Source organism: Phyllopteryx taeniolatus, chromosome 3 (assembly GCF_024500385.1).
Source record: "Phyllopteryx taeniolatus isolate TA_2022b chromosome 3, UOR_Ptae_1.2, whole genome shotgun sequence".
Taxonomy (NCBI): domain Eukaryota; kingdom Metazoa; phylum Chordata; class Actinopteri; order Syngnathiformes; family Syngnathidae; genus Phyllopteryx; species Phyllopteryx taeniolatus.
Window position 1 is genome coordinate 7,055,284 of NC_084504.1, and position 12,082 is coordinate 7,067,365.

The following is a 12,082-nucleotide window of genomic DNA, read 5'->3' on the forward strand; positions in this document are numbered from 1 at the left end:
CTTTTGTCTCATTTTATTTTAGTGTTTAGTAGTTTGGCAGTTCAGCAAGTTTCACTCCTTAAATTTGCATCTAGCAATGAGGTGCTGTAAGTGCATTGGCATTTGCATTTGAATTAGATGTAAGATTTTGAGAATCTACAACAATAGCAAGACAAATTATGTTATTAGGGTTAGTAGTAAGAGAGAAACATAATTCACACATTTATAATTTCTATAACATCAAGTCCCGGCCTGAGATTTGCTCATTTTTCACATTTCTCCACATCAAATGAGGCTGTCGCTGTTGTTTTAACTTTTTAGTTTAACATTAAATATTCATCCATCAAACCATTTTCTTCCGTTTTTCCGAGGTCGGGTCATGGGGACAGCAGCTTAAGCAGGGAAGCACAGACTTCCCTCTCCCCAGCCACTTCGTTCAGCTCTTCTGGGGCGATCCCGAGGCATTCCCAGGCCAGTGGGAGACACTCTCTCCAGCGTGTCCTGGGTCGTTCCCGGGGCCTCCCCCCGGTGAGACGTGCCCGGAACACCTCACAGGCGAGGCATCCGGGTGGCATCCTAACCAGATCCCCGAACCACCTCATCTGGCTCCTCTCGATGCAGAGGAGCAGCGGCTCGACTCTGAGCCCTCCCGGATGACCAAGCTTCTCATCCTATCTCAAACGGAGAGCCTGGACACACTCCGGAGGAAACTCATTTCAGCCCCTTGTATCTGTGATCTTGTTCTTTCAGTCGCGACCCACAACTCATGACCATACGAGAGGGTAGGAGCGTAGATCGACCGGTAAATAGAGAGCTTTGCCTTTCAGCTCACCACTTTCTTCACCACGACAGACCGATGCAGAGTCTGCATCACTGCAGATCCTGCACCGATCCCCCTGTCAATCTACCGCTCCATTTTTCCCTCACTCATGAACGAGACCCCGAGATACTTGAACTCCTCCACTTGGGGCAGGATCACTTCCCCGACCCGGAGAGGTCACTCCACCCTTTTCCGACTGAGGACCATGGCCTCAGATTTGGAGGTGCTGATTTTCATCCCAGCCACTTCACACTCGGCTGCGAACCGATCCAGCGAGAGCTGAAGGCCACGGCTTGATGAAGCCATAAGAACCACATCATCTGCAAAAAGCAGCGGAGTCCAACTCTCAATAGACACGTATTTTACTTATTGCTGGCAATGCGGACCAAACTCTGACACCGGTCGTACAGAGACCGAACAGCCCTTAATAGGGGGTGTGGGGTATTCCCAGAGCACCCTCCTCAGTATTTCCCGCAGGACACCACTTTCTCCAAGTCCACAAAACACATGTAGACTGGTTGGGAAACTCCCATGCACCCTTGAGGACTCTAGTGAGGGTGTAGAGCTGGGTCTGCCAAGTCAGACCGGCATCTTCCCCCACCATCAGAGCCAACACACCACCAGGTCTTGATCAGTTGATGACTCCACCCCTCTCTTCACACGAGTGTCGAAGACATGTGGCCACAAGTCCCATGACACGACCACAAAGTCGATATTCGAACTGCGGCTTAGGGTGTCCCGGTGTCTTATGTCTGAACATGGTGTTCATTATGGACACTCTGTGATGAGCACAGAAGCCCAATAACAGAACACCGCTCAGGTTCTGATCAGGGGGGCGGTCTTCCCAATCACGCCCTTCCAGTTCTCACTGTCATTGCCCATGTGAATGTTGAAGTCCCCCAGCAGAACGAGGGAGTCCCCAGCAGCGCTGCTCTCCAGCACCCCCTCCAAAAACCCACAAAATCAGGAATTCAAAAATCTTTAATACTGTGAAAAAATCATGAACTTCTCAATTTTTGAGAAAAAAAGAAATAAATTAGGGTCACATTAAATCAATCAAAATATGGTACTTTCAAAGTGATATGTTAATCTTCAATACTTGGTTGGGAATCCATCCATCCATCCATTTTCTTTACCGCTTAACCTCACGAGGGTCGTGGGCGGCTGGAGTCATTCCCAGCTATCTTCGGGCGGGAGGCGGGGTACATACACCCTGAACCGGTCGCCAGTCAATCGCAGGGAACATAGAAACAAACAACCATTCCCATTCACATTCACACCTACGGGCAATTTAGAATCTTCAATCAACCTACCCACCCATGTTTTTGGGATGTGGGAGGAAACCGGAGTGCCCTGAGAAAACCCACCCGGGCACGGGGAGAACATGCAAACTCCACCCAGGCAGGATTTGAAGCACGGTCCCCAGAACTGTGAGAACAGATGTGCTAACCAGTCGTCCACCGTGCCGGCCTGGTTGGGAATCCCTTTACTTTAATCACTGCCTTGATGCGCCGTGGCGTGGAGGCAATCAGACTGTGGCATTGCCTGGGAGTTATGGAAGCCCAGATTTCCTTGATGCTTGCCGTCAGTTCTTCTTTGTTTGTGGATCTGGTGCCCCTCATTTTCCCCTTGATAATACCCCATCAATTCTCAATGGGATTTAGATCTGGCGAGTTGGCTGGCCAGTCAAGCACTGTGATGGCATGGGGATCAAACCAAGTTTTGGTGCTTCTGGAGGTATGGGCAGGGGCCAGGTCCTGCTGGAAGATGAAATCTGCATCTCCATACAGATCCTCAGAAGAAGGAATCACGAAAGCTCCATCCATCCATTTTCAACACCGCTTATCCTGGTTAGGGTCGCGGGGCGCTGGAGCCTATCCCAGCTGACTCTGGGCGAAAGGCGGACTACACCTTGAACTGGTCGCGAGTGTCCACGGACAACCATTCACTCTCACATTCACACTGTCACTGAGTGGGACCAAAGTCAGCCTAGTGTACCACTACACCATCAGTGACAGAATCATGAAGTCCTCTAAAACATTCTGGTAGACTGTTACGGTGACCTTAGATTTACAGAGTTTACCAACACCTGCACTATACATTGCACCCAAAATCATGACTGACTGTGGATCTATAATTTACAAAAAGTTTAACTTTTTGAATGGAATTTTGGAAATAATTAAACTTGTCAACAATTTTTTTGAAAGTACGTGCATGTGTATACACATACATACACATATATACGGTATTATTATTATTATTATTATTGTTTGTCCAACAACTGAGCTTAAGATGCTGGTGAAAACCAATTTATTTTGCTCTGCTGCTCTACACTCTATCGTTGCAACGAAAGTATTTTATCAGGACGTACATGCCATGTCAGTCCTTATTCAAAGTATGGCATGGTGACATGTGCAGTACTGGCCCAATATGGCTGATTACTCATGTGGGCTCAAACAGAAGCTACAGATAGAGTTGTATGTAATAATTAATATACTGATTAGCAGCTCGATTTAACATGGATCAGCATTTATAATCTCAGCTACACAAACCACAATTTCCCCATGAACCACTCATAAGTGACTCTGAAGAGGGATTTGCATGCCAAAAGCACTGAATCTTTTTTGCTGGTGTGAGATGTGATATGAGATATGATATCAGCATAGGATTGGATGACCACTCTAACTTTGGAAAAATATTAAAATTGAATTACCGGTAAAACAATTACTGAAAGAATGAGTTCGTGTCTTTTTGGCAGCATTAATCAAGATGTTTAATTTTCTTCCCTCTTTGAAGTAATATGTGCATTGTGTAAAGAAATAAATTATTCAGTGATAATTATCCAATAGACTTAATTGCAATATTAAATGTACTTTACTTCAGAGATGTTGCATTTATAAAGACCTCTTTCCCCATTTTGTAATATTATTAGCATAGCAAATACAGAGCAGAAACATACCTTAAATTATTCATACTTAAATTTTTAGTAAAAGTGATTTTCTTTTTTTTATTTGGTGATTGTTTCATAAATGACATGTCCAACATTAGTCATAATCTTTCTTTATACTGTACTTGCATACAGGGGTGCTGCATGGAATTAGGGCCCCATGAAAAAAATATCAATTTGTGCCCCACTTCATATTCAAAATACTGTACTGTTTTCTAGGGCGCTCACTCATGACTTAAACTAGGACAAGTGCGATGGATGGATGGAAGGATGGAATACTTTAGTTCAGTGATTCTCAAACATTTTACACCAAGTACCATCTCCAAAAGTACTACCAACATTAAAATACAATACCATAGTACGCCCAAGTGCTCATAAAAACCGAAACAAAGGTTTTCTTCCTAAAAAGCATAATTAATATCTCTGATAGCCACTATACATTATGCAGTTTGAATATTCACACTGGGCTTAAATACAAGGAAAAAAACTGGACTTAAATAATGATTCAAATAAAATTTAATTAAAAGATTGATTTTACCTATAAGTTAAACATAACTGAACTTGAACTGTACTTGTACTGTACCACATTTTGAGAATCACTGCCTGAGATCATATATATATATATATATATATATATATATATATATATATCACATTAACTTCTATGGGAGGAAGTCAGAACACTCACAAAAAAACCTTGGGGGCTGCACAGACATGGAGGACATGCAAACTCCCCTGAGGAAGGCCAAACTTCAGAACTATGACACGGACATTCTATCCACTAAACTACCATGTTACACTAAAAAATAATTTTTACAAAGAATTTAATTAACCTAATTGGACTACTATTCATATGATATTTTATGAAATGTTACACACATAATTTATTATACAGTAGATGATGCATTTATCAAGATTTTTTTCCTCTTGTATCACCTTAAAATAATATGAATAATAATATAAGGATCATCCTCTAAATTGAAGTGACCTTAATGTCCTGTCACAGCTTCACTTCAACTTGTACATCAAATTTACAATGTGTGAATACTGTATTTATCTTCTGATTAGTAAATCAGCTTCCACATTTGATTGAGTGCGCTATCAAGTTTGCGACCATTTTAGCATGTGCAAACCCTTTAGCAAATCAGGTCCTAAATGTTTGAGCACGTGTGTTTTTATAGATGACATAATTGAGAGACAGATAGAGGAAGGCATGATCCTGCCTGAGCTGCGAGAGAAGATCAGTTTTGTTCTGCTGAGGAAACATCGACACCAGACCAAGAAACCAATCCATCGCTCTCTAGCTGACATTGGAAAGTCTAGTTCAACCACCTGTGAGTACTGCAGTTACTGCTCGACTGAAAAATAAAGCCCTCTTGCTAAGTAAATTAAATAGAAACAAAAAATCTGTACATTGCTCATACGAACCCCAATTCCAAGGAAGGTGGGACGTTGTTTAAGACATAAGTAAAAACAGAATACAATGATTTGCAAGTCGTTTTCAACCTATATTCAATTGAATACACTACAAGTACAAGATATTTAATGGTTAAAATTATAAACTTTATTGTTGTTTTTTTGCAAATATTCTTTCATTTTGAATTTGATCACTGTAACACATTCTAAAAAAGCTGGGACAGAGGCAACAAAAGATGGTTGAGGAAAGTTGAGGAATGATTAAAAAAAAAACACCTCTTTGGAACATTCCTCAGGTGAACAAGTTAATTGGAAACAGGTGAGTGTCATGATTGGGTGTTAAAAGGGGCATCCCTGAAAGGCCCATTCTTCCATTAGCAGGGATGGGGAGAGTTTCGCCACTTTGTGAACAACTGCGGGAGCAAATAGTCCAACAGTTTAAGAACACTCTTTCTCAACATATAATTGCAAAGAATTTAGGGATTTCATAATCTACAGTCCATAATATCATCAAAAGATTCAGAGAATCTGGAGAAATCGCTGCACGTAAGCCACAAGGCCAAAAACCAACATCGAATGTCCGTGACCTTGGATCCCTCAGATGGCACTACATTAAAAACTGGCATCACTGTGTAAAAAATATTGCCATCTGGGCTCAGGAAGACTTCAGAAAGCCAGTGTCACTTAACACAGTTCATCGCTGCATCTACAATTACAAGTTGAAATTCTACCATGTAAAGCCAAACCCATATATCAACAATGCCCAGAAATGCTGCCGGCCTCTCTGGGCCCGAGCTCATCTGAGATGGACTGACGTACAATGGAAAAGTGTGCAGTGGTCTGATGAGTCCACATTTCAAATTGTATTTCGAAATCATGGACGTCACCAAAGAGAAAAAGGACCATCCGGAATGTTATCAGTGCAAAGTTCAAAAGCCAGCATCTGTCATGGTATGGGGGTGTGTTAGTGCCCATACCATGGCTAACTCGCATATCTGTGAAAGCACCATAAATGCTGAAAGGTACATACAGCTTTTGGAGAAACATATGCTGCCATCCAAGCAATGTCTTTTTCAGGACGTCCCTACTTATTTCAGCAAGGCAATGCAAGCCATATTCTGCATGTGTTACAACAGCATGGCTTTGTAGTAAAAGAGTATGAGTACTCGACTGGCCTGCTAGCATTCTAGACCTGTCTCCTCTAAATGAAAATGTTTGGCGCATTGTGAAGCGCACAATATGATGACAGAAGAACCCCCAGACTGCTGAACAAAATTGATGTACGGTTTAGCTGTACATCAAGCAAGAATGGGAACGAATTCCACCTTATAAAGCTTCAACAATTGCTGTCCTCAGTTTCCAAAACACTTATTGTGTGTTGTTAAAAATGAAAGGTGATGCAACACAGTGGTAAAAATGAGTTAATATTTTAAAAAATAATAATAAATCAAGTTTATCAGTTTTAACATTAAATACTTTGTCTTTTTAGTGTATTCAATTGAATATAGGTTGAAAATGATTTGTAAATAATTGTATTGTATTTTTATTGACGTTTTACACAACGTCCCAACTTAATTGGAATTGGGGTTCATTATTAGGGCAAGCCATTACAAGCAAAACGTGTAGACGTAGCATAGTTTTCTTTTCTATTCCCGTGTTCTTATTCTGATGTTAATAATGTGACACCTTCTGATTATTATTATTCAATCTTGTCTCCATTTGTGAATGAAGACATGTCCACAGTGAATGTATTAATGTGTGATGACTTAGCAATTTTGCCATAGAGAATCAAATCTGACCTCTGTTTCTGTTTGTATCTTGCATGTTAGCTCGCCCAGTGGGGCCAAGAGGGGCACCTGGCCCGGTGCCGGTGGGCAACTATAATCGATCCACAGAGGACCTCCAAATGAAGCAGCAGTCTGGAACCTATGGCCGCCTACGTGAGTGTCTATGTATTACTCAATTCACAATGATCTGCTACATTTTTGGAAGTATTATACAGTGATCTCTCACTATATCGCGGTTCATCTTTCACGCTCGCCCTTGCTATATCACAGCTTTTTAAGCGATCAATTTTTTATGGGTTTTTACTCTGGGTGGGTGAGTACCAATACCAGGTATCTGTATCGGACTAATCCCGGCTTTATTTCAAGGTATCAGGTACTCGTGAAGGCTGCCGATACCAGCCACTAATACTTAAGGCAAAAAAAAAAAATCTGACATAGAACCTTTTCACAATGCACTTGGCAAGGTGCAGTGCACAGTAGACAAACCCATTAATTGCGTATGTGCTCAGGGTGTGAGACAATGGAATGCCATGTGACGGTGAGGTAAGAAGACGTTTGATGCTAAGTACCCTCAAAAAAAAAAAAATAAATAAATAAATTGTTTTTGATAGTGGTGTCACGTGATGCCAGAAAGCGCCTCCAATAGGAAAGGGACTGGCGGAGTGATATCTAAGTGTTATTTTGACAGACTTCTACTGTAAATGGCAAGGAAAAACGGAGGAAGTCATAATAAATGCGGTGACCCACTACGCCAAGCTTTGCGACAATGGAAAAATGATATACTGAGATGTCTCTTCAAACTGCTCCCTGCTCAGCCGGAAAATACACCTCAAAGCACTCTTTGTGGAACTGTAGCTCACGAACGAGCTTAAACTGTCCAAGATGCTGCCATGAAATTAGTATGGGATGCACCCATTCCCTCGTTTTTTCTGCTACTCGTCGGGCCCCCAAGCAGGGTGGCTCGGAGCGCTTGCAGGAAGCTGCAGCCGGGGATCGCCCGCTGTGTCCTTGCCACCTCGGGTGGGTGGAGTTGGTCGGGGTGACCAAAAAGGCTTCTGCACCAAGACTCCAAAAACGTCTCTACTTCTCCCAGCGGGTCAAAATGGGGGGTTTACCCCTACCCCCCCCCCCCCTTCCTTTTCTACTAATTAAAAAACGTTGACTGGCATGGATTAATTGCATTTCCATTTATTTTAATGGAGAAATATCTTTTGAGATAAAAGTGTTTTGAGATAAGAGCATGTTCACGGAATACATTAAACTCGTACCTCAAGGCACCACAAGGTATAGACAAGGTCGCACCGGGGTGCCGTCGTCCTTGCACGCTGCTGCGTGGACCTTTCGCACTGAGGCAAGTGCTGTATGAAAAAGCCTTAAAAGCCCTCCTCGCCAGTAGTTGGCGATACACTGTGGCAGTTTGACACATCGACGAATCATCATGTGCACCAGAAAGAAAGAAAGAGGTCTTTGTTCACACTTATATGTCATTGTGTGAATTAAAACTTTATGTCGCAAAACTACTACTGGTATCGGTACTCAGTATTGGTGAGTACTCGAGTGAATATTCATACCGGAATCGGTCTAAAAGTAAAAAGTGGAATCAAACATCCCTAGTTTTCACAAATCACCGCAGAAGTTGTCCCAAAGCACTTTTTACCACACTCCTCACACATTAAGAGATCAACTGAAATTGGAGTTGCACGCCTCTAGTGTAGTACCACGTTGTGCCGCAACATGCTGGGCAGCACTGAGTTCTTCTTGATGTAGATACAGTGTAGTAAGAGCAAGAAGAATAGGTAGAGAAGGTCACCTACTAAGCTGCCGTAATAGTCCTTCCCACAAAGCAGAGAGTATATATTGTGATTATGTTGTATACTGTGTTTTTATGTGTTGCTGCTCTGTTTGTTTAAGTAGCAGTTGTTTGAAGGGTTATAATTACTGTAACATCAATGTTAATTTCTTTTAACTGATTTGTAGCATTTCACATTAGATGGTAGCCTTAATCAAACAGCCTTTCGTTAGAAATGGTTTGGTTGAACATTTTTTGTTTAAATATACAATGTTTAATTCTCGGCGGCACGGTGGACAACTGGTTAGAGCGTCAGCCTCACAGATCTGAGGACTGGGGTTCAATCCCCGGCCCCGCCTGTGTGGAGTTTGCATGTTTTCCCCGTGCCTGCGTGGGTTTTCTCCTGGCACTCCGGTTTCCTCCCACATCCCAAAAACATGCATTAATTGGAGACTCTAAATTGCCCGTAGGTGTGACTGTGAGTGCGAATGGTTGTTTGTTTGTATGTGCCCTGCGATTGGCTGGCAACCAGTTCAGGGTGTACCCCGCCTCCTGCCCGATGATAGCTGGGATAGGCTCCAGCACGCCCGCGACTCTAGTGAGGAGAAGCGCCTCAGAAAATGGATGGATGGATGGATGGATGTTTAATTCTCTCGTTATATGTGTCAGTTTTACGGTAACATTGAATTTGGAGTGACAAATTAACAGCTTGAAGCAAACACACTCTACCTCTTATTTGGAGAACTGTGCAAGTGAGAGTCTTTGTCTTTTTGTTTCCTCAAAGAGATGTTTGCATATTTGGTTAGCTGTGCTACAGAGGGTTTTGATTCTCAGCACAGTTTTACTACTTACTTATTCCTCCTTATACTCTGGTTTACCCCCACATTCCAAAATATGCATACATTATTAGGTTAATTATATAATCTTAATCGCCCATAGGTGTGAGTGTGAATGGCTGTTTATGTATACAGTATGTGCCCTGTGATTGGCTCCAGCTCACCTCTGAACATATCGAGGACAATTGACACATTGTTTAAATTCATCCCCAAAAAGTAGATGGGCCACTCACTGTTGCATTATACTGAAAAGGGAATTTATTGTAAATATTTAGCTGGTGATTAGGGTGTCATGGGAGTTCTTGTTGTCACCCAGCAGGTCACGCTCAGAGTAGGAGTATGAATGACATTGCAGATACTCCCAGCACAGACCAGGTAAGTCTTCAACACAAGTATATGTATAATCTACAGTAAAAACCGCTGTCACCTCCGTTGTTTTGTCATGGGAATTTTTTCTTCTTCTTTTATTTCACACTAGTTATCACTCGATCGGAATAGATCACGTCACAGTTGACAGTTGACCGGAGATCTTCAATCGGAATGATTTCAATCGGATTGAGAAAAGAGTCCCCATGTAAACCCAGTTACTGTGTATTTGGTCCGCTGAAGACGAGCCGTTCATCTGTGAATCAAATAAACTTTCGCTGTAGTCAGCTACTGGCTGAATAACGTGTGCCACTGAGGTTATGCTTAATAAACAGTTAATGTTCCTGTGTTTGTGTTAATTGGGGACTAACACACAACTACTCGTAGAGGCACTGGCGTTTTAAACTACTTCGCTGCAGTAGAGCAAGCTGTTTAGCTCCTTAACTCGCTAGCTCGTTAACACACTGGCTAGCTCGTTAGCTCGTGGCTGTGCTAGCGAACACAACTAACGGTTAACTTTGCCTTAAGTGTCTCTGTTGTGTAAATCTACGCGCTGCACATGGAGCACGTGGAGTATTGAACGGAGCCAACACCGGCCAGCGTTCCATGAGCTCACTAGCGGCTAATGTTGTAGTTACCTTGTGTATGAAATGCACTATATAAATAAATTTGCTTTGCTTTGCTAATGACACAGCTGTCCATTTCCGTCGGCTCACTGTGTGATCTGCACGCTGGCTCACCACAGCAATGATCATTTATCGAGTCCAGAAAAACATACCTGCCTTGCCATTCTTCACCCTCCACAATGGCATCCTCACTTCTTCCTTCCAAATTTGTCCTTAATTGCTAATTAATGCAATTAATTACCTCAATTGCTGCCTTACAGTCTACCTCCTCCAACCTTCCTTCTGAATGTTTTTTTTATTCATTGGTTCCCCAAAGTGTTCCTTCCATCTTCTCAAACCATGCTTCATCATTTGTTTTCACTTGTCCTTCTGTACTGTATATTTCATCCCCATGACCTGTTATATATCCTTACCATCTTGGATATCTTGATCTTCACCTCTTTGTATTCCTGCCTTCAGTTTTCTCTGTATCCAATCAGAATCAGAATCATCTTTATTTTGCCAAGTATGTCCCAAAAAACGCACAATGGATTTGTCTCCGGTAGTTGGAGCCATTCTAGTACGACAACAGATAGTCAATTGACAGAGAATACTTTGGAGACATAAAGACATTGAGAAAAACACTGAGCAATAAAAGGTTGCTCGTAATCTGGTAATGCCGGTACATATAAAAACATTTTGGGGGGGATAAATGTGCAAAAGGGTGCATAGTCAGTCCTCTAGCAATTAGAGCGGTTTGAATGACTAATATAGCAAAGGTCCGGTGCAATGACCATTGTGCAAAGGGCGCCGAGACTTCAAGGAATGTATGCATTTTAAAGTGACTAGTAGTGCGATAATGTGGGACAATGTCCCAATGTCAATGACAATGTCAAGGCGGCTCTGCCTTGAGTGCCATCAGTCTTTGAAGGTGATAGCCGGCGATAAAGGAAGCGTGCTCACACACAACAGACTCATTTTCAGGGCTCATACAATGGACCTTAAGCCCCCTGACACATGCTGGGACAATTTAGACATTCTACTCTTTTACATTTACTATAGTATTATAAAACAAGAATTCCAACACCATCTGAAGGGACAATGGCACATATGGCTAATATCGAGCGGCTGAAGGAGATTGGGAAAAAAATGCAATAAACTAAAGCTCGCCATTAAACATTTCCTCAGAGCAGAGAACTTGTAACTTTTCGTCCCCACAATGACTGATGGCTAAATTCATTTTCCTACAGCTCCTTTACAATGTTGTAATTTCTATTTTCTGCCTGGAAGCATATTGATGTAGCATTCATTTTCCACTTTGCCGCTTTGAATTATTGTTGCAATTACCGCATAATATCTCACTGAGGTGCTGAATTGATGCTTCTTGGGTGTGGTGAGAGGCGGCTCTGCCTTGAGTGCCATCAGTCTTTGAAGGTGATAGCCGGCGATAAAGGAAGCGTGCTCACACACAACAGACTCATTTTCAGGGCTCATACAATGGACCTTAAGCCCACTGACACATGCTGAGACAGATGTC

At 42.2% G+C, this 12,082-nt stretch overlaps 1 protein-coding gene across 4 annotated transcripts in view; it reads left to right on the forward strand.

The window, feature by feature from the left end:
- Positions 1-12,082, forward strand: part of slc4a5a (solute carrier family 4 member 5a) — a 57,544-nt gene that overhangs the window by 17,673 nt on the left and 27,789 nt on the right. For all 4 annotated transcript variants that reach the window (XM_061766719.1, XM_061766722.1, XM_061766720.1 and 1 more), the window contains exons 6-8: positions 4,928-5,080; positions 6,992-7,102; positions 9,894-9,949. In XM_061766719.1, coding sequence (XP_061622703.1) covers positions 4,928-5,080; positions 6,992-7,102; positions 9,894-9,949 — 320 coding nt within the window. The remainder of the gene's footprint in view (positions 1-4,927; positions 5,081-6,991; positions 7,103-9,893; positions 9,950-12,082) is intronic.